General features: G+C 49.2%; 1 protein-coding gene across 8 annotated transcripts in view; it reads left to right on the forward strand.

Annotated features, from left to right (window-relative positions):
* Nucleotides 1-26201, forward strand: part of TTC7B (tetratricopeptide repeat domain 7B) — a 270335-nt gene that overhangs the window by 123116 nt on the left and 121018 nt on the right. For all 8 annotated transcript variants that reach the window (XM_088839368.1, XM_055436426.2, XM_088839370.1 and 5 more), the window contains exons 6-8: nt 7424-7502; nt 15603-15775; nt 25016-25079. In XM_088839368.1, the coding sequence (XP_088695494.1) occupies nt 7424-7502; nt 15603-15775; nt 25016-25079 (316 nt within the window). The remainder of the gene's footprint in view (nt 1-7423; nt 7503-15602; nt 15776-25015; nt 25080-26201) is intronic.

Below are 26201 nucleotides of genomic sequence, written 5' to 3' on the forward strand. Positions count from 1 at the left end.
ATATTCATTGGAAGGACTAATGCTGAAGCTGAAACTCCAATTCTTTGGCCACCTGATGCGAAGAACTGACTCATTTGAAAAGACCCTGATGCTGGGAAAGATTGAGGGCAGGAGGAGAAGGGGGCGACAGAGAATGAGATGGTTGGATGGCATCACCGACTCGATGAACATGAGTTTGAGTAAACTCTGGGAGTTGGGGATGGACAGGGAGGCCTGGCGTGCCGCGGTCCATGGGGTCGCAGAGTCAGAGAAGCCTGGTGACTGGAGGACAGCACACACACAGGCAGGGCATCCGGCTGTCAGGCGCCGCAGGCGGGAGCGGGTGGGCTCAGCAGGGACCCCTGTCCTGCTGGGACCAGCACCCGCTCCTTGTGGCGTGACCACCTGGCTGGCTGAGGGGGGGCGCCTGGCTGGCTCCGCGTTTGTCATGAGGAAGCCCTCGTTGCTAAGCCTCGTTCAGCCCTCGTTAGGTTTGCAGAGAGACTTCTGAGGCTTCGCCCGCCTGTGGATGTCCTGGCGCGTGACCCTCACGGCCTCCGTCACTGTATCCAGGTGGCCGCCGGCTCACCAAGGGATCAGAGCGAGTCCTCTGCTAACGAGGCCAAGGTTGTGGGTTTGGTCCCTGGCCCCTGACTGCAGCGAGCCATCTGTCCTCACAGACGCGTGTCACTGGATCTGAGGTGAAGAGCGTGCAGAGGGAGAAGCTGGAATCCATTCTGGGAAATACAGCTCCCTGACAGCCGGCCAGACTCAGCCTTCTGGAGTGTGAAGATTGTCTTTTTCTTCTTCCACTTTCCAGATCGGGAGATCTGGTTTCGATTCCAGACTTTTCCTATGTAGATGATACTAACGTTGTATAAATGAAGGGGAAGCATTTCCAAACCTGAGAACAAAGAGAAATTGACCTGGAGATGCACTGAGTTTTGTGTTAGTCGCTCAGTCCTGTCTGACTCTTTGCGACCCCATGGACTGTAGCCCACCAGGCTCCTCTGTCCGTGGGATTCTCCAGGCAAGAATACTGGAGTGGGTTGCCATGCCCTCCTCCAGGGGATCTTTCCTACCCAGGGATGAAACCCAGGTCTCCCGCGTTGCAGGCAGACTCTTTACCATCTGAGCCACCAGGGAAGCCCAGGTGCATTTCTGTTTTTCTAGAGCTCTAGGTGACATGTCCAGACATGGTGAGGTGCATCTCCTAGTGTGTAGTCACGAATGTGAAATCCCCGTCGTCTGTTTCTTTCTCCGGGGGGTGCACAGCTTAGTAGGGGCCGCTGGGTACCTGGTCAGCTCTGTGAGGCCGCTGGGACAAGGAGAGGTGCGTACACTGCGGGCCTGTGCCCTCACGGTGGCCGCAGACATGGATACAAGTGAAAATTGGCGTGTCGAATGTTGTCTGTGCTCAAAACACGTGCACCCTGCGGACAGCACCGGGAGGCGGTGCCATCTTCCCGGGAAGCGCAGGAAAGGGTCTCCAAGGTGGCCTCTGACTGGGTCTTGAAGGATGACTTAGGAGTCTTCGGTCAGAGAGTGGGGGCATGGGAAAGGTACCTGGGCAGCCAAGTTTCTCTGAAACGCTTTTTTTTTTTTAAAGCCTCCAACTCCTTGTTATGCACACAGCCCTCTCGAGGCTGCCAGGCGGGGCACGCTGGGCATGTTGCCTGCTGTGTCACTGCTCCTCCGACATCCATGCTGCAGACCCGGTAAGAGGCGGATTCTGTTTAAAGGAATGCTTGCTGAGCTGCCTGCTGCTCTGTGTGCAGTGAGAAGTGGGGGGCAGGAAACGGGGAAAACGCTGCCCTCGGGGTCGCGGTTCACTCAGCTCCTGGCAGTTCTCAATGTCACTCATTCAATGCGCAGTTACTGAGCACTCTCTGCATGCTGGCGCTGTTTGAGGGACAAGACCTGGGTCCTCAAGGCGCCTACATTCTCGTCGGCTATGTGAGGGCACGCGTGGTTCCTGCTGCTTCCCTTGTTCACCATGTGTCCTCAGGGATCAGACTGGAACCCACGGTGTGATGAGGTTTGGCTCTTCACAACCCTGGGGACTGCAGCACACCAGGCCTCCCTGTCCCTCACTGTCTCCCAGAGTTTGCCCAAGTATGTTCTGTTCTTAGTTGCTCAATCGTGTCCAACTCTCCAACCCCATGGACTGTAGCCCACCAGGCTCCTGTCCATAGGATCTCCAGGCAAGAATACTGGAGTGGGCTGCCATGCCCTCCTCCAGGGGATCTTTCTGACCCAGGGATCAAACCCAGGTCTCCTGCATTGCAGGTGGATTCTTTACCCTCTGAGCTGCTGGGGAAGCCCTGCCCAAGTTTGGTGTTCAGTAATTATGAAATAACTTATCACTTAGGTTCAGAAATACCAGTTGGTAAGAAAGAACGTGGAAAGAGCCAAACGATTTCTTAGTTTTAAGAGATCTACTGTGTTGACTTGTTCTAAAATTGATCTTTAAAATTCTCAACCACAGACAAGGAGAAAAAATATTGAACCTACGCTAACAAGTAACTTTTCCCTTCAGTTCAGTTCAGTTCAGTCGCTCAGTCATGTCCCACTCTTTGCGACCCCAACAACTTTTCCCTTATGACCTAGGAATTTGACATCTCGTATGAAAAGTATTTTATTCACAGCAGAACTATGAGTTTGCATGACAGTGACAGTTGATACTGAATTTAAGTGCACTGGTGACCTGGGCCAAACTCTGAGGCTAGAAGATAATTTGGAAGGACAAGTTGGAAGAGAAGGGATTGTATTTTTTTCCCCCTGACTCCAAAGAAGTGTATGTAAATGAATGTAAAATAATATATTGAGCTTGCTGTTGAAGTCGCTGCCCATCATGAGGTGAAATGATTCTGTAGTCTCCGAGTTGCTCTGATTCTTGGTTTTCTGTTTGGAGTTTGCTTCTGGAGCTCTAGCTTCCTTCCTGTTTGTTTCCCCCTTGGTTTGATAGTATAGAGATAGGTGACAGTATTAAAGAGCTGAGTGTGCGGTTAGGAGTCACAGCAGAGCAGGACATGAACAGACGCTGTAAATTTGTATGTGAGAATGTAGATTTCAGAGACCAGCCGTCAGAAATGCTGATTTCAGGGCCCAGGAGGTCAAAGAGGGACTGGTGCTGGCCACTCAGTGCCCCCACCTCACCCCGGCGTCCTCAGGGGGTCATGCCCCTGCCTGGACCTCAGGGCACTGAGGGAAAGTGGAAGCAGGCCAAGGCCGGAGGGGAGCATAGCCCTGGGACCACGGGGGGCTCCTCTGCCTGGTCTGCCCGGCACGGTGAGGTCACACTGCGCGCCCTGGGACCATGGGGGCTCCCTCTGCCTGGTCTGCCCGGCACGGCGAGGTCGCACCGCGCGCCCTGGGACCACGGGGGCCCCTCTGCCTGGTCTGCCCCAGCATGGCGAGGTCGCACCGCGCGCCCTGGGACCACGGGGGGCCCCTCTGCCTGCTCTGCCCCGGCACGGCGAGGTCGCACCGCGCGCCCTGGGACCATGGGGGCCCCTCTGCCTGGTCTGCCCGGCACGGCGAGGTCGCACCGCGCGCCCTGGGACCACGGGGGCTCCCTCTGCCTGGTCTGCCCAGCACGGCGAGGTCGCACCGCATGCCCTGGGACCACATGGGCCCCTCTGCCTGGTCTGCCCGGCACGGCGAGGTCGCACCGCGCGCCCTGGGACCACGGGGGCTCCCTCTGCCTGGTCTGCCCAGCACGGCGAGGTCGCACCGCGTGCCCTGGGACCACGGGGGCCCCTCTGCCTGGTCTGCCCGGCACAGCGAGGTCGCACCGCGCGCCCTGGGACCACGGGGGCCCCTCTGCCTGGTCTGCCCCGGCATGGCGAGGTCGCACCGTGCGCTCCCTGCATCGGGGCCCAGGACAGAACAGGGCTGGGCCCCCGGCCACGCGGGCGGGTTCTGCCCTCCTGTCAGCCAGGGGGTGCTCCAGGGACTCGCAGGCCCTTTCTCCTTAGTGAGGGCTGAACTGCTGGGAACCGTCCCCCACGGAGGCAAGCTCCCCCAGCTCAAGAAGCGAGGTGCAGGAGGTGAACCCTGAGTTCTGACTGCTCTCCAGTGCCCGCTGCTCGAACGCTGGCGGGAGCGTTTTTTGAGACGTTTCCCATAATGAATTATGACATCATTGCCCTCTGTCAGTCAGGGGTGTTGAAACGGAATAAATGACCTCAGGTCAAGGGTCTGTGGAAACCCTCAAACCCGGGAGAGTCCTTGGCTCTCTTTCCTCTTCGTTTTGGACTGGAGTCTCTAAGCAGCAGTTCATTCTAGCTGTTTCACGGCTGTCAGCACTGCAAGAATAAGCTAATAGTTTAGAGACATGAAAACAACCCTGTAGTTTTTATTTATTTCTCTCAAATTGGGGGTATTTCAGAGACTCTAGAATGTAATTCTTGCAAGTTAATCTTTTTCTGTTTCTATCATGATTATCTTAAAAAAATTTTTTTTTTCTGCCGTCATGGCAACCGTGGAAGTGATCGCTTGAATAAAATTATGTGACTGTAGAAACATACGAACTGTGTAAGAGCTGCTGGTGGTTGGATGGCTCTGCGTTTAGGACACTTTGTTCCTTTTCTGACATTCAAGATGTGCGACCTGCCCCCTCCTGCGGCCGCCAGCCCTGCGCTGGTCCCCGCACTGTGGTCCCTGCGGACTGTCTGTTGATGAGCACAATTCTCCCCGGCTTCGGGAAGCGCTAGACTCTGCAGCCAAAGCTCTTCCCAGAAAAAAACTGGAAGCAGTTTGAGAAGAGCGCGGATTTGCTCAGAGGCAGGGCGGTGCTCGGGGAGCCCTCCGGTGGCTGCGGGTCTGGCCGGCCCCGGCGTCTGTGAGCCGGGACTTTCCGCCGGGGGCGCCGGCCCTGCGGGGAGGACCCTCAGCTCGGGCGCCGAGCCGCACTCTGGACACCGGGCTGCTTCTCCCGCGACAGCGGGTTTCCCTTCCAGTTTTTGAACCAGTTCCTAGGAGTCGCTCATTCGCTGGGATCACTGGAACCTTCAGATTTGTGTTATGTACATATTAATTTGCATATTAATCATGTAAAACAGACCTTCTTTGCCTGTTTCCCCCCACTATTTAAAGCTTTTTATTTTGTACTAGGGTGTAGCCGATTAACAATGTCGTGATGGTTTCAGGCGGACCGCGGAGGGACCCAGTGTGCATGTATCCATTCCCCCCACGCGCCCTCCCAGCCTGGCTGCCGAGGAGCAGGAGCAGAGTTCCCGGCTCACAGCGGGCCCTGTTGGTGATCCATTTACACACAGCCTGTGTGCAAGTCCACCCCAAACGCCCCAACCATCCCTTCCCCCATCCTTCCTCCCGGCGACCAGAAGTTGGTTCTCTAAGAAAACAGGCCTTTCCTGTGTTCCTGCTGTTTTGTTCCTCCTGCAATCATCGTCCTTCCGTCTGAGAGCTCGCATTTCCTCTGTCAGGAAGGTGAGAGCTTTGGCAGAAAGCTCCCAGCTGGCCCTCTCACTGTGTGTGACTGAGCGAGCCATTTTGTGTCACGGTGGACTCGGTCATGTCGGGATCATTTCTAGCTAGAAAATCCTGTGTTTCTGTAACTGGACAAGTATCTCCCTCTGCAAGGAGGGCCTGGGAGACGTTCGGAAGGGCCAGCTCCCACCTGGCGGCTCCCCCTGAGTTATAGCGTTTGGATTGAATACTGCCTGCTGTTCCTCTCCCGTGAAAACGGCCGTGTAAGCCTGGGTCTCCGATGACATTGTCTCAGCGCCACGTTTACTCACACAGTTTACAACGCCATGATTTGCTTACACGTGTATGTGCTGTGTGCTCAGTCACGTCAGACTCTGCTGACCCTGAGGACTGTAGCCCGCCCTGCTCCTCTGTCCTGGGATTTCCCGGGCGAGAATACTGGAGTGGGTTGGTCTTTCCTTCTCCAGGGGATCTTCCTCACCCAGGGATCGAACCCACCTCTCCTGCATTGCAGGTGGACTCCTTACTCCTGAGCCACTAGGGAAGCCTCTTTTTGTACTTACTAGGAGTTTCCTCTGGGATTCTGGCCTAAAATGACACTGCTCTGACCCGCCCATCCCTTTCTCAGCTGAAGCTGCTTCCTTTCCCCCACCCCCCACTGTGTTCCTTAAGAGAATGGAGCTTCAGTCCAAAGCGAATATATACTCTGTTGCCTGTGAACACAGATCTCATAAAAGCAAATGAAGGGGAAAGCAGCAGAGATTGCATGTCCCAGGGTCTATTACCTAATTTTTATTCATGTCTCCTTTAGCACTGCCTGGAGTCCTGAGCACAAGCTTCTCTTTTTATGCTGCCGTAAAGCCCCTGATCCGATATCATCTGATATGTGTGGGTGAGACGATTATGGCAGCGTTTGTGTCCCGGCGCCAGTAAGCCATTACCTTCAAGTTCTGGGGCTGTTCTTGTGAATGAGCGCCCTAGGATGTTGCATTGATATGAGACACGAATTAATAGCCCCGTGAGTGCTCAGAGCACACAGAGCCCACGTGCCGTTTGCTTTCATCCCTTAGTGCAATTTAAAGTGTCATCCAAGGAGAGAGCCGAATACCTGGCCTCTGCCGTGCCGGCACTGGCTGACCTCCTTGGTGGCTTTTTGGAAAGATGAGATGTGTTCTAATGAGCAGGTTATAAATATCACTGGGTTATGTCATAGGAGGTGGCGGCACTCAATGTAAAGGGACCTGTGGGGAAGTGATCCCAGCCGGCCGGGCTGGCACAGCCTCAGAGAGGGGGGACAAACACGTGGGGTCTGGGCGTGTGGGTCAGGGTGAAGCCAGGTGTGATTTGCCCCTTCACGAAGTATGCTGCCCGCACAGCGAGGTGTGTGGCCATGTGTGAGTTGCACTGACCTCAGCCCAGGGCGCCCGCCCGCTCGGGAGGGGCTGTGACCCTCTGCCTGCCTGGCTGGGGCTGGGGTTAGGCGGGGGGGTCCGGCAGTGGTATGTGTTCTCGAAGACACGGAGCGCTTGCCCAGTGGGGCCCCCAGTTTTCCTGCCTCTGCCCTTTACCTCGCCCACAAAGGCGGCAGGCCACAAAAGCCCTTTCCCACCTTGTGCACCTTCCTGTACCTTTATGCCGCCCATTCTGGGGTGAAAAGAGTTCAGCACCACTTAATGGAGCAGGCTGAGCTACTAGGGGGTGGAAGATAGACCCGTGAAAGATATCTTGCCTTTTTTCTTTTTGCCTCAGATCTGGCTTTCCAACATTTCTTTGCTTGAGAAACTCTGACTGTGGAAGCACCAAAACCCATCGATCTTAGGTCAGATTTCTCAGACTCGAGCAAAGACGGACAGACACGAGCGGAGCAATGGTTCGCTTACTGTCTCGCCGACAGCTTTTATGTAGACAAAATGCAGTGGGATGTGTGTATAAAATATTTAATATTAATAGACGCCAGATGGAAGCCCTTTCAAATTCTGTGTGCCCACAGGAACCTGACAGGAGGAGTCGGGCGATTCAGAGAGCTCCTCAGAGCGGTGGAGACAAGAACAACCCAGAACCTGCGGATGGTAAGTGTGACTCCCCCTTCAGGTACCTTCTCTCTCTTTCGTGTTATAAATTATGTATGATGTATCATCACATACAAGGTAATATAGACGCTATACATTTTAAATTCTGTCAGTGAAGCAGATCGATACACGTCATTCATTCACCAGCTTAAAGTCATTGGAGTTTAGTAGTCACAAAATTGTTCAGCCATTATTTATATTTCAATTCAGAACGTTCTCGTCACCCCACAGAAGGCTCCATGGCCGTTACTAGTCAGCCTCTTTCTGCTCTTCCTCCAGCCACGGGGGGCCGCTCATTTACCTCCTGTTTCTGTGGATTTGCCTGTTCTGGACGTTGCATGTAAGTGGATTTGTGCAGCGTGCGGTCTTTTTGTGGCTGGCTTTACATAGCGTCGTGTTTTCACGGCCCATCCGCTCCTCTCCGCGGTGGACGATATTCCGGTGCAGGATAGAGCACGTCTTGTTTACTCAGCCACCAGCCCCTCAGACATTGGATTGTTTCTGCTTGTCAGCGCTTATGAATAACGCTGCTGTGAACATCCTCGTGCAAGTTCTTATGTGGATATTTGTGTTCGTTTTTCTTGGGTACATGCCTGGGATTGCTAGCTCCCATGGTAACTCTACATTTGACCTCTGGAGGAACTGCCAAGCTGTTTTCCAGATCCACTGCGCCACGTTACGTTCTCACCAGCAGTAAGGAGCGCTGCAGCTTTCCCACGTCCTTGGCAGCACTTGTTTATCATTTCTCTTCAGTTCTAGCCATCCTAGTGAGTGAGACGTGCTGTCTCATTGTGGCTCTGATTTACATTTCCCTGATGGCGGATGACGGACATCTTTTCAGTCGCTTCTTGGTCATGCTCTGTTCAACCATAAGACGTGCCCCCTGTATGGCAGTTAGCACTGGGCCCTCCTGATACCAGTGTGGTTGTATGCTGAGGGGTCATACCGCACCCTGGACGGGGCATGTTAGATCCTAGGAGCACCTAGATGTTCAGCATATTGACTATAAAACCCAGAAATAGAAAAGCTAGTTAAGTAACTGGCTGATCAGCAGCTTGACTCGCCTGTGGACTTGCGTTCTCCCTCCTTCCTTTTAAACCTTCGCTCTCCTGTCTGGGAGGCTCATAATTGCACCTCCGCAGTGCACCCTTCGGAGCCAGAGTCGCAGCGCCGGCTGGAGGCCTTCTGCCTTTTGTCATCCGCGCTGTTGTCTGCCCGTGATCGCACGTCCGTTACCGAGGTTTTTAATTTTTTTGTCCACACCACATGGCGTGTGGAATCTTAAATTCCCTGACCAGAAACTGAACCCACGCCCTCTGTAGTGTGAGCCTGGAGTCTTAACACAGTGGACCACCAGGGAAGTCCCTTGGGACTCCTTTAAATGCTGTGAGTGTTCAGTTGGGCGAAGCTCAGCCACTCCCATCACAGGAAATGAGGCTGTATCTTCATTTCCACGTCTCCAGAACACTAGGATGTGGCCGCACGACTCACAGGTCCAGGCGGCTCAGCCGTGGGCCCTCCTGGGATTACAGCGCCATGCCTCCTCAGTTGTGTCTGACTCTCGGTGACCCCACAGACCGTGGCCCGGCAGGCCCTCTGTCCGCAGGACTCTCCAGGCAAAAACACTGGAGTGGGTTGCCATCTCCTTCTCCAGGGGGTCTTCCCAGCCCAGGGGCTGAACCTGTGTCTCTTTAAGTCTCCTGCATTGGCAGGAAGGTTCTTTATCACTAGTGCCACCTGGGAGGCCCAGAATTATAGGAGATAAAACAAGACGGGTGACTTCTCACACACACACACACACACACCCCACCAAGAACTCACTTGGTGTTTGATATTTATTTATGTGTTGATATGATTTATGGGCACCCTCAGAAGTTCAAAGACAATACTTTTTGATCAACACTGTTCTTTAAGTGGAAAAAAAAACCCTGCAAAAATATGGATAAAAATTATTGCCACATGTCTTTTCTCTCAAATTGACCTCCCTCCCCATATTCCATAAAACTTCCCAACTGGTCAGCATGAACAGCTTGAAAAGGTTTGAAAGCATAATGAGTGCACTGGCAAGTGTTCTTGTATTGTTTTAAAAGCTCACTTAGCCAATCTTTCAAAATTCTTAAATATAGACTCTCAAAAAATATGTATTTCATTAAGGAAATGAATGGTTCTTCCTCATTAAAAGGTGTGTGTACACGGACTGCGCCGTAGGGATCTGCCTGTTGCTCATGCTAACATTATTTTTCAGAGTTAGAGAATATTTTCTGTTATTGTGTAAGGTTTATGATTTTCAAATCAATATGTTTTAACTTACAAAAATCCTGTGAGGTAGGATTCTGGCCAGAAATATGTTAGGAAGGAAAAGTGGTTTCTTTTTTTTTTTCTCCTGAGAAACTCAGTGAAGAGACTTCTAAAGGAAGCCTGTGAAGACTAAAGCTGGCCTGGACACTTCCAGTTCCTAACTAACTGGTTAGTGTTAACATGGCTTCCCTGATAGCTCACACGGTAAAGTAATCCGTCTACAATGCAGGAGACCTGCGTTTGATCACTAAATTGGAAAGAGCTCCTGGAGAAGGAATGGCAACCCACTCCAGTATCCCTGCTTGGGCAATCCCATGGACAGAGGAGCCTGGCGGGATGCAGTCCCTGGGTCACAGAGTCGGACATGACTGAGCGACTGACATGCTCACGTTCAGCATAAGGGGAGCCACTTCACACTCAATGTCACATGTGAGTTGCAGGCACGCCTTTGGTCTTGGCTGATGGTCCACCACCTGAACTGTTTCTAGTTCCTTGAGTGCTCAGCCAGAGGTGTGCATCCGATACATCTGAGGCCTTTGAGCAAATGCGCATCCCTATGCCTGGAGATGTATGTAAACCGTGAACTCCCAGATGTTCAAGCAGGTTTTAGAAAAGGCAGAGGCACCAGAGATCAAATTGCCAACATCCTCTGGATCATGGAGAAAGCAAGAGAGTTTCAGAAAAACATCTATTTCTGCTTCATTGACTATGCCAAAGCCTTTGACTGTGTCGATCACAATAAACTGTGGAACATTCTGAAAGAGATGGGAATCCCAGACCACCTGACCTGCCTCTTGAGAAACCTGTATGCAGGTCAGGAAGCAACAGTTAGAACTGGACATGGAACAACAGACTGGTTCCAAATAGGAAAAGGTGTACGTCAAGGTTGTATATTGTCACCTTGCTTATTTAACTTATATGCAGAGTACATCATGAGGAACGCTGGGCTGGAAGAAGCACAAGCTGGAATCAAGATTGCTGGGAGAAATATCAATAACCTCAGATATGCAGATGACACTACCCTTATGGCAGAAAGTGAAGAGGAACTCAAAAGCCTCTTGATGAAAGTGAAAGAGGAGAGTGAAAAGGTTGGCTTGAAGCTCAACATTCAGAAAACAAAGATCATGGCATCTGGTCCCATCACTTCATGGGAAATAGATGGAAAAACAGTGGAAACAGTGTCAGACTTTATTTTTTAGGGCTCCAAAATCACTGCAGATGCTGATTGCAGCCATGAAATTAAAAGACGCTTGCTCCTTGGAAGGAAAGTTATGACCAACCTTGATAGTATATTAAAAAGCAGAGACATTACTTTGCCAACCAAGGTCCGTCTAGTCAAGGCAATGATTTTTCCCGTGGTTATGTATGGATGTGAGAGTTGGACTGTGAAGAAAGCTGATCGCCGAAGAATCGATGCTTTTGAACTGTGGTGTTGGAGAAGACTCTTGAGAGTCCCTTATACTGCAAGGAGATCCAACCAGTCCATTCTAAAGGAGATCAATCCTGGATGTTCATTGGAGGGACTGATGCTAAAGCTGAAACTCCAATACTTTGGCCACCTCATGCGGCGAGTTGACTCACTGGAAAAGACTCTGATGCTGGGAAGGGTTGGGGGAGGGAGGAGAAGGGGACGACAGAGAATGAGATGGCTGGATGGCATCACCGACTCTGTGGACATGAGTTTGAGTGTACTCCGGGAGTTGGTGAGGGACAGGGAGGCCTGGCGTGCTGTGATTCATGGGGTCGCGGAGAGTCGGACACGACTAAGCAACTGAACTGAACTGAACTGATGCCTGGAGATCCAACCAGTCCATTCTAGAAGAGATCAATCCTGGGTGTTCATTGGAAGGACTGATGCCGAAGCTGAAACTCCAATACTTTGGCCACCTCATGTGACAAGTTGACTCACTGGAAAAGACTCTGATGCTGGGAGGGATTGGGGGCGGGAGGAGACGGGGACGTCAGAGAATGAGATGGCTGGATGGCATCACCCACTCTGTGGACATGAGTTTGAGTGAACTCCGGGAGTTGGTGATGGACAGGGAGGCCTGGCGTGCTGTGATTCATGGGGTCGCGGAGAGTCGGACACGACTGAGCGACTGAACTGATGCCTTACCTCGGGAATGCCAGCCTGTGGCAGGGCCCAAGAACCTGTATTCTCTACTTTCCACAAGTGACTCTTTGCCCAGCCCAGCTGAGAAGCACTTCCTGGGACATCTTCGCTGGTGTCCTCTGGTTTCCACTGGACGTGAGGAAGCTTCTCTAGCTATTGCCACTTACGAGACAAGGTTTCCTCTGTGTGTGTGTGTTGTGTGTGTGTGTTGTGTGTGTGTTGTGTGTGTGTGCAGTGTGTGTGTGTTGTGTGTGTGTTGTGTGTGTGTTGTGTGTGTTGTGTGTGTGTGTTGTGTGTGTGTTGTGTGTGTTGTGTGTGTGTGAGACTTTGGTTTTTTTTTTTTTTAACTTTTTATTTTATATTGGAGTATAGCCAATTAACAATGTTGTGATAGTTTCAGATGGACGGTGAAGGGACTCAGCCTTCCACAGATATCCATTCTTCCCCAAACTCCCCTCCCATCCAGGCTGCCACATGACACTGAGCAGAGTTCCCTGTGCTCCGCAGTAGGTCCTTGCTGGCTATCCTTTTAAACACAGTAGGTGTCCATCCCAAACTCCCTAACTGTCTCTTCCGCCCACTGTTACCCGCTGGCAATCTTACATTCCTCCTTTAAGTCTGTGAGGTGGTTTCCGTCTTGTAAATAAGTTCATTTGTATAATTTCTTTTTAGATTCTGCACATAGAGGATGTCGTACGATTTTTCTTCTTCTCTAAGACAGTGTTTCTTAATTGCTGTATGATTCCTTTTCGATTAGCTGATAATTGCAAGTTTATGATATCCTTATGGGACGGAAATGACAACCCACTCCAGTATCCTTGCCTGGAAAATCTCACGGGCAGAGGAGCCTGGTGAACTGCAGTCCATGGGGTCGCCAAGAGTCGGGCATGCCTGAGCGACTGACACTATGAGATGGAGAAGGTGCTTTGTGAGCTCTGATGTGAGACCACAGCAGAGAAGGGTTTAAAAGTACACTTAGAACAACCCCGTTCCAAGATAAATACTCCAAACACGTGAAAGCGGGTTTTCAAACCAGAACTTGTGTATGAGAGTTCGCAGCAGCTCTCCTTACGGTAGCCAGAAGACGGAAACAATTCAAGTGTCTCCCGCTGATGACTGAATAAACACAATACAGTGGAACACCATTCAGCCCTAAAGAGGAATGAAGGGCTGATGCATGCTGCGCCATGGGTAAACCCTGAAAAGATTATGCTGAGTGACAGAAGTCAGACACAGGAAGACCGCGTGTTGCGCGACTCCTTTTATATGAAATGTCCAAACCAGGCAAACCTGCAGACACAGGAAGCGGATGCGTGGTTCCCAGGGTGTGGGAGGAGGGAGAATGGAGAGCGACTTCTTAAAGGGTATGGGGTTTCCTTTTAGGGTAAAGAATGTTCTGGATCTAGATAGTGACCATGGTTGTACAACCCTGTGAATGTGCTAAATGCCACTGGATTGTACACTTTAAAATGGTGAATTTTATGTTCTGTGAAGTTTATCACAGTTTAAAAACACATGCAAAAAAAAAAAAGTGCATTTAACGATCAAATTTGTACAAAGAAGTTCTTCCAGACCAGCTTTCTTCCTTTCTTTCCTTTCATTTGAAATATATTTGGTAGTTATCAACAATTTTTAGGCATTTAAACTACAAGCTATATATGCCGAGTGTAAAACATAAAAGGTACCATATATGCCGAGTGTAAAACATACAAGGTGCCATAGACGTTGGAGATCCGTTCAGTCTCCTCTGAACTTCATTTGTGCTTTCCGTTAATATAACCAACATCCTTCCTGATCGGAGGTGCATGATGAGCTGATGCCTTTAATATGTGCAATCACATCAAAACCTCATCGAAAAGCTGTCTCCGAAAGGGTAATACCTTGAGGGAAAATGAGGTCTGGCGCGATCTGTCCAGCAGCGGACAAGCAGACTGTCTTGAGGACAGAGGCTTTTTGCTTTAGAATCCCTCTGTGGCAGACACATCCACAATGTGAAGTTCCTGTTCATTTTTCTCCTTTAACATTTTTTTTCCCTCAGCTAGAGCGAGTGGAGGTTATTCTTGCCAGTTGATGCTTCCAGCAGAATTCATTAGTTTATACGACTGCAGTGAGATCAAAACGAGGCTGTAATGGGAGGTTTAAGAAAATGGTCCAGGAACTGTTTAGGTCCTGAAAATCGTGTTCTTGTGCGATCTTTACAGATGGCTCAGTTGGGGATGATCAGAGTGCATCTAATTTCACATTTCTATAGACATTTAAAGCCAGTGGGTCTTCCTTGGGAATAATGAAGAAAATTTGCCTTTACCCCGTGGTTATTGGGAACCACTAAGCTAGTGATTGGGTTGCATTTAGGTTTCCTTGTGGTGTTTTAAGAGATTTCCCATAGACGAAAGCCTAGCAGAGTTCTCTTCTGGAACATACTGATTTGAAAAGTCTTGTTCTCAGGGAAGATCAGTATCCTTTGCCTGCCTCTTCCAAAGGCCGCTGAAGCCTCATGAGAGACCTGCTGGGAGGCGCGCTCTCTCCCTGTCTCTGGCCGAGAGTGAGGCCGCCTGGGCCACCCTGCAATGCAGTCCTTCTATTTTCAGAGGGATTTTTTTTTTCTTTGTCACTGGGAGATGAGGACATCAGTTACCTCAGTTCTTCTTAGTAGCTGCCTTCTCTCCTGCCCCCAGTACATCGTCCGCCGTGCTGTTTGGGCTTCCCAGGTGGCGCTGGCGGTGAAGAACCCGCCAGTGCAGGAGACATAAGAAACCCAAGTTTGATCCCTGGGTCAGGAAGATCCCCTGGAAGAGGGCATGGCAACCCACTCCAGCATTTTTGCCTGGAGAATCCCACGGACAGGGGAGCCTGGTGGGCCACAGTCCAGGGGGTCGCAAGGAGCCGGACAGGACTGAGTGATGTGGCTGGCACCCATGGTGCTGTTCTAGGCAGCAGAGCTATAGAGTTAGGAAAACACAGTAATCTGCATCTAGTCTAGGAGGACAAGACTCAGACATTTCTGAGTTTTCATAGTGAGAAGAGATACCTACCCGGCTTTGAAAAACTGTATTTCTTGATCAGTATCCATAGTTCCCACTCTGCCCTCTCTGCACTTTGCACAAGGCCAGTGGGAGCCTTGGGCCAGAAGACCCGGGGTGCAGGGGGAACAGGCCAGGGCCTCAGGCACTGAGGGCCGGGCGGGGGCACGGAGGGCTTGTCCGTGGCACACTGAAGAAGGGAGACGCTCTAAAAATCTGCACCGGACATCCTCTTATCATCAACAAAGAGATTTTGTTCAGGGATTACATCATCTAGGTTGAGTTCTGGCTTTCTGCCAACTTCAGGCTTTGGCAGGCATCGGTTGGACAGTGATGAAAATATTTGCAGTTCACCTATTATTTAGTTAATATAAGAGCTTTTGGAAAAGAGCTTAACTAAAAATTTCAGGTCCAGAACATGTTTAGTGTTCCAGAATATAACAGAGGCGGGGCAGCATTTGAAGGACTTGAGGTTATCTGTTTTCTAAATGTTTAGATATCTTAGTGTATCATATTTCATTTTTGTTGTCATCAACTGGAGAATTTTCATCATAGTAAACATTTTTAATGAGTCTTAATGGCTGAAAAATATTTACTAAATGAGCAAGTGAATGAGTGAATGATACAAAATAGATTCACAGCTGTCCCTTTGCTCCCTTGTGTCCCTAGACAATAGCCAGGCAGCTGGCGGAGATCTTGTTGCGGGGTATGTGTGAGCAGAGCTACTGGAACCCTCTGGAGGATCCGCCATGCCAGTCACCGCTCGATGATCCTCTCCGGAAAGGAGCAAACACGAAAACCTACACCCTCACCCGGAAAGCCCGCGTCTACTCAGGAGAGAAGTATGGGAACTGTTGTCCTCATTTGTAGGTTAGGGGATGGGAGGGAAACTTTGGGCCTCCCAGGTGGCGCTCGTGGTTAAGAACCCACCTGTCAATGCAGGAAACATGAGAGACCAGGATTCGATCCCTGGGTCAGGAAGATCCCCTGGAGGAGGGCATGGCAACCCACTCCAGTATTCTTGCCTGGAGAATCCCATGGACAGAGGAGCCTGGCGGGCTACAGTCCATGTGGTCACAAATCGTCGGACATGACTGAAGTGACTTAACACACAAACACACAAGGATATATAGAAGTTCAAGGGTAGATTTTTTTCTCCCCTGAAAGAGAACCAGACGAGCAAGTCTAATTTAGCAGTTTAATAAAGGTACCTCTTTATTTTTCATAACTTCAGCAAAATCCATGCACTAGTGGGGACCTTTTAAGTAGGAAAATGCTCTCATTCTTATCTAAAATAGCTTGGCTGCTATTCTCAGCCTTCACTGTTGGTTTTGGGGATTTTCATTCAGATTATTATAAGAACTTCAGCATCATACAAAGTTATTAGTAAGCCAGAGTTCACTTTTTTCTTTTCCTTAGCAATTCCTTGATCCTTTGTTTAAAAATTTGCTTTAAACCGAATTAGCTGTAAGAAGAAGGAGAATTAAATAATTAACAAATGATTAATAATTTACAAGTGATTGAAAGGTGATGTCTCTGTGGAGTGTGTTCATTGTTTTCAGTTTTGGAGTTGGGACTGGATCACCTTTGAGGATGATAGGGGAAGGGTCCACACCGGTCTCCATCTGGGCTTTCCCCCTCGGGAAGGAGTAGGCGGGAGGCAGAGAGAGACCCCCGCATAGCAGGAAGATGGGCTCGGGCTTGACTCATCCCGACTCCTCCCCTGGGCGTCTTCCTTCCCGTCTTTGTTCCTGCAAGACCGAGGCGCGGTGGCATTTCAGAACCTCGCCATGAGGGAGAGAGGAACATGTACGAATAACTATGGAAACCTTCTTTACTCACTGTGCAGTGGGAAAGTGGCTGAAAGCCTGCAGGCTGGTGCCTCTGAGGCCCCAGGGAGCGCTGACAGACATGGGGACTGGAGGGCTATCGCCGGTGAACTTCTGAGCACTGCCTGCAGCTTCGGGGGCAGCGCTTCTCAGGGTAACTGCCTCTCGGTCGGTCAGTCAGTTCAGTCGCTCAGTTGTGTCCGACTATGCGACCCCATGGACTGCAGCACGCCAGGCCTCCCTGTCCATCACCATCTCCCGGAGTTTACTCAGACTCATGTCCACTGAGTCGGTGATGCCATCCAGCCATCTCATCCTCTGTCGTCCCCTTCTCCTCCTGCCTTCACTCTTTCCCAGCATCAGGGTCTTTTCAAATGAGTCAGCTCTTCGCATCAGGTGGCCAAAGGATTGGAGTTTCAGCTTCAACATCAGTCCTTCCAATGAACACCCAGGAGTGATCTCCTTTAGGATGAACTGGTTGGATCTCCTTGCAGTCCAAGGGACTCTCAAGAGTCTTCTCCAACAGCACAGTTCAAAAACATCAATTCTTCGGCACTCAGCTTTCTTTATACTCCCAAGTCTCACATCCATACATGACCACTGGAAAATCCATAGCTTTGACTAGATGGACCTTTGCTGGCAAAGTAATGTCTCTGCTTTTTAATATACTATCTAGGTTGGTCATAACTTTCCTTCCAAGGAGTAAGCGTCTTTTAATTTCATGGCTGCAATCAGTATCCGCAGTGATTTTGGAGCCCAAAAAATAAAGTCTGACACTGTTTCCACTGTTTCCCGTCTATTTCCTATGAAGTGATGGGACCAGATGCCATGATCTTTGTTCTTCTTCACTGTCTGCCATAAGGGTGGTGTCATCTGCATATCTGAGGTTATTGATATTTCTCCCGGCAATCTTGATTCCAGCTTGTGCTTCCTCCAGCCCAGCATTTCTCATGATGTACTCTGCATATAAGTTAAATAAGCAGGGTAACAATATACAGCCTGAACGTACTCCTTTTCCTATTTGGAACCAGTCTGTTGTTCCATGTCCAGTTCTAACTGTTGCTTCCTGACCTGCATACAGATTTCTCAGGAGGCAGGTCAGGTGGTCTGGTATTCCCATCTCTTTCAGAATTTTCCACAGTTTATTGTGATCCACACAGTCAAAGGCTTTGGCATAGTCAATAAAGCAGAAATAGATGTTTTTCTGGAGCCCTCTTGCTTTTTGGATGATCCAGTGGATGCTGGCAATTTAATCTCTGGTTCCTCTGCCTTTTCTAAAACCAGCTTGAACATCTGGAAGTTCATGGTTCACGTATTGTTGAAGCCTGGCTTGGAGAATTTTGAGCATTACTTTGCCAGCATGTGAGATGAGTGCAATTATGCAGTAGTTTGAGCATTCTTTGGCATTGCCTTTCTTAGGGATTGGAATGAAAACTGACCTTTTCCAGTCCTGTGGTCACTGGCCACTGCCTTTCAGTCTTCTTAAAGTGACCCTGGCCTTTTTCTCTCTCATCATCTTGTTCAATTTGCATTTCTTGTATGGATTCAGACTAGTGAGTATTTCCTTAACTTTTTCATGCATTCCTTACTCCTTATCTAGATTCGAAGAACATCTGTTCTAGCAATTCTCAAACTCTCACTTTTAAAAGGCTGACCCCTTATTATGAGCTATTTAGCAGCAGGACGGAGGTTCTTTTTTAGGTAATGTTTTTAAACCTTAAAAATAGACCCTAGATTTTTTCTCTGCTGTACGTGCTTCACAAGTGCCGGTATATTGAAGACTGCAGCTCTTGCTTCCCCCCCCCAAGTCAAGTTTGACTTGTGGACGAAGCTCTGTCTTTCTGGGTGCTATTCCAGTGTGGCCTCACCCCTTGAAGGGAGCAAAGCTCAGAGTGCCGGCCGCGTCTCCCTCCTTCCGGAACCACTCAGTCTTTGCCATACATCAGCTTCCCCATCCGTACGAGAATTATGGAGGCAAAACAGATCGAGTTAAATATAGTTATTAGTTAAAGGGAGGATTCCCATGCCATGAATGGTTATTGAGACACAAATTTCATTTCACACAAATACACACAGTCATTTTTATTAATGTTTGTTGAGATCGAATTCACATGCTATACAATTCACTCATTTAAAGTGTACAATGCACTTTAATATAGCTTTTAATATAGTCACATTGTTCATCACTATGGTTAGATTTAGAATATTTTTATTACCCCTCAAATAAAGCTAGCACCCCTTAGCCTGCCCTCCCCCCAAACCCTTATATTTGCACATGAATTTTAGATCCTTTGGTCTATTTCTGCAAAAACCAAAAAAGGGCAACTAGGATCATGATAGGAAGTGAATTTACTCTGTAGATTAATTTGAGGAGTGTTGCCATTCTTAACAGGGCTTCCCAGGTGGCTCTAGTGGTAAAGAACCCGCCTGCCAATACAGGAGACTTAAGAGACATGGGTTCGATCCCGGGGTTGGGAAAATCCCCTGGAGGAGGGCATGGCAACCACTCCAGCATTCTTGCCTGGAGAATCCATAGACAGAAGAGCCTGGCAGGCTACAGTCCATGGGGTCTCAGAGAGTCGGACAGGACTGAGCAACTGAGCACACATGCACACCATCCTAGCAACAGTAAGTCTTCGTGGCTGGGAAGTGTCTCTCCATTTACTTTTCTTTTCCTTGTTTGACAACAGCTTGAAGTTTTCAAAGTATAATGTTTGCACTTTGTGTGTGAGCATATCTAGTGTGTCTTGGTGTGTGTGCTGTTCTTTTCAATATGGTCATAAATGGAATTGTTACTGTTACTTTTATTTTGGGGTTGTTGCAAGTATATAGAAATAAAATCGATTGTCTATATTGATTGTGTATGCTGCAGTCTTGCTGAACTGGTTTATCAGTTCTAATAGTTTTTAGATCCCTTGGGATTTTCCATATACAAGATCATGTTGTCCGCAAATATAGTTTTACTTCTTCCTAACATGGACGCCTTTTGTTTCATTTTCTTTCTTCCATTGTATTCTTCCTTGTAAGAAGCACTTGAGGTGGCTTAGATAAGGAAATGCACATTAGTTTAGATAATTAGCATAAAGTAAAGAAGGAGGCTAGAAACCACGATTTTGTGCCAGGAAGTGGATGATGATTTTTTGAACACTAGGAGTGCCACGCATCGTGCTAAAGTCCTCTGGAGGCCTCAGAGGAGAAAGTAATTATCCTGGCGTCCTAAATACAGGTCTGCACCTCCTGGCAACCAATGTGGAGGTTTTCAGTAAGGATGAGGATGCTGTCTGAAGGATAACGATGAGGGACATTGAAGGGTCCTGATAACTACTTGATGGCAGAACCAAAGGGATAAATGGTCAGCTCTTCCATCACCTTCCTCCAGCTCTAAGGCCTCAGTTTCCCAGCTCCACAGCCTGAGGCCTGAGGCCCAGGACCTCCTCTTGACGCTCTTGGGTCCTAAGAGGACAATATGACAAAGGGAGAGCCCCGCAGTGTTCACTGTCCACCTTGAGCTCCGCAGGGAAGAGGCAAGACAGCCAGAAACAGGTCTAGAGAGTGCGTAACTGGTGGGGGGTAAACTGCAGTCTGCAGTTTTTCAGGAACGTCTCTTAAAACTATCCTCTCCCCTCCCCGGTCCCTGCTTCTTCCTGCCGGTCTTCAGAGTTTTGCAGCGCCCCTGGGAACCCATCTCGCCTGCCTTGGAGAGGGTAGAGGAAGGGCAGACGAAAGAGAATTAGAATCAGTAAATGTGCTGCTTGGTAGCAGCTCTGGTTAAAATAACACAACCTCGCATACAAGCAGCCTCGATGGTGCAGATGGAATCTGGGGATTATTTTGGACTCAGTTTGCTGGTGTTGAGTCACAATTAGCATGGGCTCTCTCTTTTCAGTTAGTCTGGACAACGTAGAACTGGCTAGCTATGGGGCAAAAAAAAAGCTTCATGTTACTGCTTTTGTTGTGAGGTTCCAGTTGCATGTGAACATGAACCAGAATGTCAGGAGCTGATGGCTGGATGGACACACACACACTCACACACACACACACTCTCACACACACTCACACACACATACACACACACTCACGCACACACTCACACACGCACACACACTCACTCATACACACACTCACACACACATACACACACGCACACATACTCATACACACACACACACACTCGCGCACACACTCATACTCACTCATACACACACACATACACTCATACACACACTCGCGCACACACTCACACTCATACACTCACACTCACTCATACACACATACACACACACGCACACACACTCACTCATAAACACACACACATACACACTCGCGCACACACACTCGCGCACACACACTCACTCATACACACACACACACTCGCGCACACACACTCATACACACACACACACATACACACACACTCGCGCACACTCACTCATACACACACACATACACACATACACACACGCGCACACACTCTCAATCACACACACACATACACACTCGTGCACACACTCACACTCATACACACACACATACACTCGCGCACACACACTCATACACTCACATACTCACGCACACACACTCATACACACACACGCACACACTCACTCATACACACACGCACACACTCACACTCACTCATACACACACACACACTCGTGCACACACTCACACTCATACACACACTCGTGCACACACTCACACTCATACACACACTCGCGCACACACTCACTCATACACACACTCACACCACACATACTCACACATACACACACGCGCACACACACACACACTCGCGCACACTCACACTCACTCATACACACACATACACACTCACGCACACACACACTCATACACACACACTCGCGCACACACACTCGTACACATACACACACTCGCGCACACACTCACACTCACTCATACACTCACACTCACTCATACACACACACGCACACACACACGCACACACACACTCACTCACACACACACGTGCACACAGACACTCATACACACACGCACACACTCACTCATACACACACACATACACACTCGCGCACACACTCACACTCATACACACACACTCGCGCACACACTCTCACTCATACACTCACACTCACTCATACACACACACGCACACACACACACATACACACACACTTGTGCACACACTTACACTCACACACACACGCACACACTCACTCATACACACACACATACACACTCGCGCACACACTCACTCATACACACATACACACACACGCACACACACTCACTCATAAACACACACACATACACACTCGCGCACACACACTCGCGCACACACACTCACTCATACACACACACTCACACACACACTCACACACACACTCGCGCACACACACTCATACACACACTCACACACACACATACACACACACTCGCGCACACACTCTCAATCACACACACACATACACACTCGTGCACACACTCACACTCATACACACACACATACACTCGCGCACACACACTCACTCATACACTCACATACTCACGCACACACACTCATACACACACACGCACACACTCACTCATACACACACACGCACACACTCACACTCACTCATACACACACACACACTCGTGCACACACTCACACTCATACACACACTCGCGCACACACTCACTCATACACACACTCACACCACACATACTCACACATACACACACGCGCACACACACACACACTCGCGCACACACTCACACTCACTCATACACACACACACACACTCACGCACACACACACTCATACACACACACTCGCGCACACACACTCGTACACACACACTCGCGCACACACTCACACTCACTCATACACTCACACTCACTCATACACACACACGCACACACACACGCACACACACACTCACTCACACACACACGTGCACACAGACACTCATACACACACACGCACACACTCACTCATACACACACACATACACACTCGCGCACACACTCACACTCATACACACACACTCGCGCACACACTCTCACTCATACACTCACACTCACTCATACACACACACGCACACACACACACATACACACACACTTGTGCACACACTTACACTCACACACACACACGCACACACTCACTCATACACACACACATACACACTCGCGCACACACACTCATACATACACACACTCGCGCACACACTCACACTCACTCATACACACACTCACACACACACACACTCACTCACACCAGCATTCTGAATTCAAAGCCTGTAGGCTCTGTCTCTGAATTTAAGGGGAAGAAGTGTTCTCTCTCTTAAAAACCCAAGTCACCTAAAGCTGCCTCTTAAACGCAGTCACTGCAGATTCTGGAACCTCGCTCCTTGCTCACAGGCTCTCCCCCATCGCTTTTTAAATTTTTTTAAATTGGAGGATAACTGCTTTACAGAATTCTGTGGTGCTCTGTCAGACATCAACAAGAATCAGCCACAGGCACACCCGTGGCCCCTCCCTCCCGGGCCCCTCCCTCTCCTCCCGCCGCAGCCTGCAGCCTGAGCCCCAGAGTCAGCACGTGCCCGTTCTCTCACACACGGGCCTGCACATTTCCCTGTTACTCGCTCCATCCACCTCCCGTGTCCGCAGATCTGCTCCCTGGGTCTGTTTCTCCCTTGCTGCCCTGAAGCTCACAGGCCCTTTTATAAACTCTTAGTCCTGAAAGAGCAATAGGAACCATCCCACAGGTGGCCTCCTTACCTCCAGGATGTCCGCCTTGTAAAGTCTGTCACTGTACTTTTCTTACTCCTCATGGTCTTTTGACACAGTACAAAAATTGCCTGCACTGAAAAGAGAACAAGTATTTAGAATCATTTGGAAAACATTTTTTGACCATTTGGGGGTGGCAGGAGGCCTCATCCCTTCTCTTAAGTTAAATGTAATAGTACACTTGGGAAGGTGTAAATTTAGTCTTTATTTAGTCATCTCCAAAACATCCAGGAGTTTGTTTTTTTAACCAAGTTAACTTTTTTCTGGCCCCGCTGTACAGCATGCAGGATCATAGTTCCCCATCCAGGGACTGAATCTGTGCCCCTGCATTAGGAGCGTGGAGTCTTAACCACTGACCAGTGGGGAAGTCCTTAACCAAGTTCATTTTTCCTGCACTCTTCTAGCATTCCACAAAAAAGAGTTGAGTTTCCCCCAACTTGTGATGCAACTCACAGTTCTACTCAAGGATTCTAGAGCTTTAGAATGGAGAAAATTGGAGGAAGTCTTTTAAAATGCTCAAATCAGAAAAAAAATACGATACAGAGAATGGAGATCAAGAGTTACGTTTGGTTTTTATTGTTCTCTAATCCTGAGCAACATTGAGCTTAAAAGCCTTTCCTTTTAATCCAAGATGTTGAGTCTAGCCAAATTCCATAAAATTAATTAATAAGCCAGTTCTTGTATGTAACCCCAAAATACAGCATGTGTGTTTCTGTAAGATGGCTCACTTAGCTCATGAAACTCTTACAGTATCCTAGGAATTATTCAAACTCTAAAATTGCTTCCAGTCTCCTATTTCATGGAAATGACAATATACAATCTGCCAACCAGCAAGTAAGCCATGAGAAGAGCGCCGTGTAGTGAGATGTCCACAGTTTATGGCTCATGATGGGTTAGGAGAGAGTCTGTGTTATTTAGACAATGTCAGTGTGCACTGATCAAAATTTCTGCCTCTCCAATACTCACAAATGTTATTTGGGCTTTTAACTTGGTTTCTACAGCTTTACCCTGCTACTGCTGCTAGGTCACTTCGTCGTGTCCGACTCTGTGTGACCCCATAGACGGAAGCCCACCAGGCTCCCCCGTCCCTGGGATTCTCCAGGCAAGAACACTGGAGTGGGTTGCCATTTCCTTCTCCAATGTGTGGAAGTGAAAGTGAAGTCGCTCAGTCGTGTCCGACTCTTAGCGACCCCACAGACTGCAGCCCACCAGGCTCCTCCATCCATGGGATTTTCTAGGCAAGAGTACTGGAGTGGGGTGCCATTGCCTTCTCCGTTACCCTGCTACCTGCTATTTAAATGCATGGTTAAAATGTGTAAATCCCATAGCTTACCATAGAAGTAAACAAGTTAATTCAAGGGCCCAGGCTCCCCGGCATTTCCCTGGGTTCTGCACTATACACAAAACTCCAGACGCTCTTAGCATCCAGTCCTGCTCCTCGTCGTGCGTTTTGTGCTACTCTGAAATTGCCGTATGTCAAAGTGCATTTTCTTCCTGCAGCATTTTTTGTCCTCAAGAAAATACTGAAGAAGCCCTGTTGCTACTGCTGATTAGTGAATCAATGGTGAGTAGCGTGTGTTTTACGTTTGTCTTCCCCTACTCCTTCAGTCCCTGTTTTGATATGGTGACGCCATCAGGATCGTGACTCTTTCTTTGCAGAAACAAGAAGAGGACTTTCTGAAGGGGATACCTGGTGGGAAAAATAACTACAGTGGTTTAAAGAGAGATGTTTCTAATTCTTGGGCTGGCTAGAAATGGCCCTGGGTTGGCCTGAAGCATGAAGCTTCTCTTTCCCTTAGCAATTAGCAGGCATCTGAGTTCATTCATTTATCCACAAAGTACTGATTGAACAAGAACACAGTTGCATATGGGTAACTACAGCTAAAATGACCATCAGGGGAACCTTAAATGGGGGGAGAAGCCCTCAAGGGTAAACCTTTATGAGCCTTCTTCATTTGCCTTGGTGGGAGGGAGAATTTGGGGATGAAACACTGGCTGCATTGAGCCTCTGGTTTCCATAGCAGCAGCCTGATGAACCTGCCTTGTGTTCCCGCCCAGGTCCTCTCTCCAACCCCCCACCTGTTCCCCAGGCATTGCACAGTCCCAGGCCAGGAGAGCCCACTCTGTTACCCGGCTCTGCTGTTGGGAGGGAGTTTTTGCCAGACCATCAGATTCCCTTGAGATGTTTTCTTAGTGTTTGGCCAGGAGATCGAATTTAGGTCTAGAATTTCATCATTCATCATTTACTGGGTTTCTTCTCGGCATATCGCTAGGCATGATGGCCCAGCCTGAAGCATGCCAGAGTAATATGGGTCATAGCAGTTAATACCTTGGCACGTAAATGATGTGTGCTGAGCACCTGAGCAGAACAGCAAGCCCCGGGGCTTGGACGGTCCTTGTGTCCACCTGCTCATTTAGACGAGGGCCTGGAGGCATCCTTCAGTGGTCTCCTGCTCCTTCTAGCAGATATATCCTGCCTCCTCCTGTAACTCCCAACCTGCTGGACAGGCAGGAGGAAAACCAAGGAGAAAAAGCAGGTGTAACTAGAGCAAGAGAAGGTGGTCCCCTCTACTCCACGCTTACAGTTTAAATGGAGGCATGAAATACCCTCCGGGGAAGAAGACTTAGAAATGGGTGCTGAGTGAAGAAGGGGCAGAAGAGGCTGGGGTTGGGCAGGGAGGGCAGC

Source organism: Moschus berezovskii, chromosome 9 (genome assembly GCF_049115385.1).
Source record: "Moschus berezovskii isolate FMDL1 chromosome 9, NW_MosBer_1.0, whole genome shotgun sequence".
Classification (NCBI taxonomy): domain Eukaryota; kingdom Metazoa; phylum Chordata; class Mammalia; order Artiodactyla; family Moschidae; genus Moschus; species Moschus berezovskii.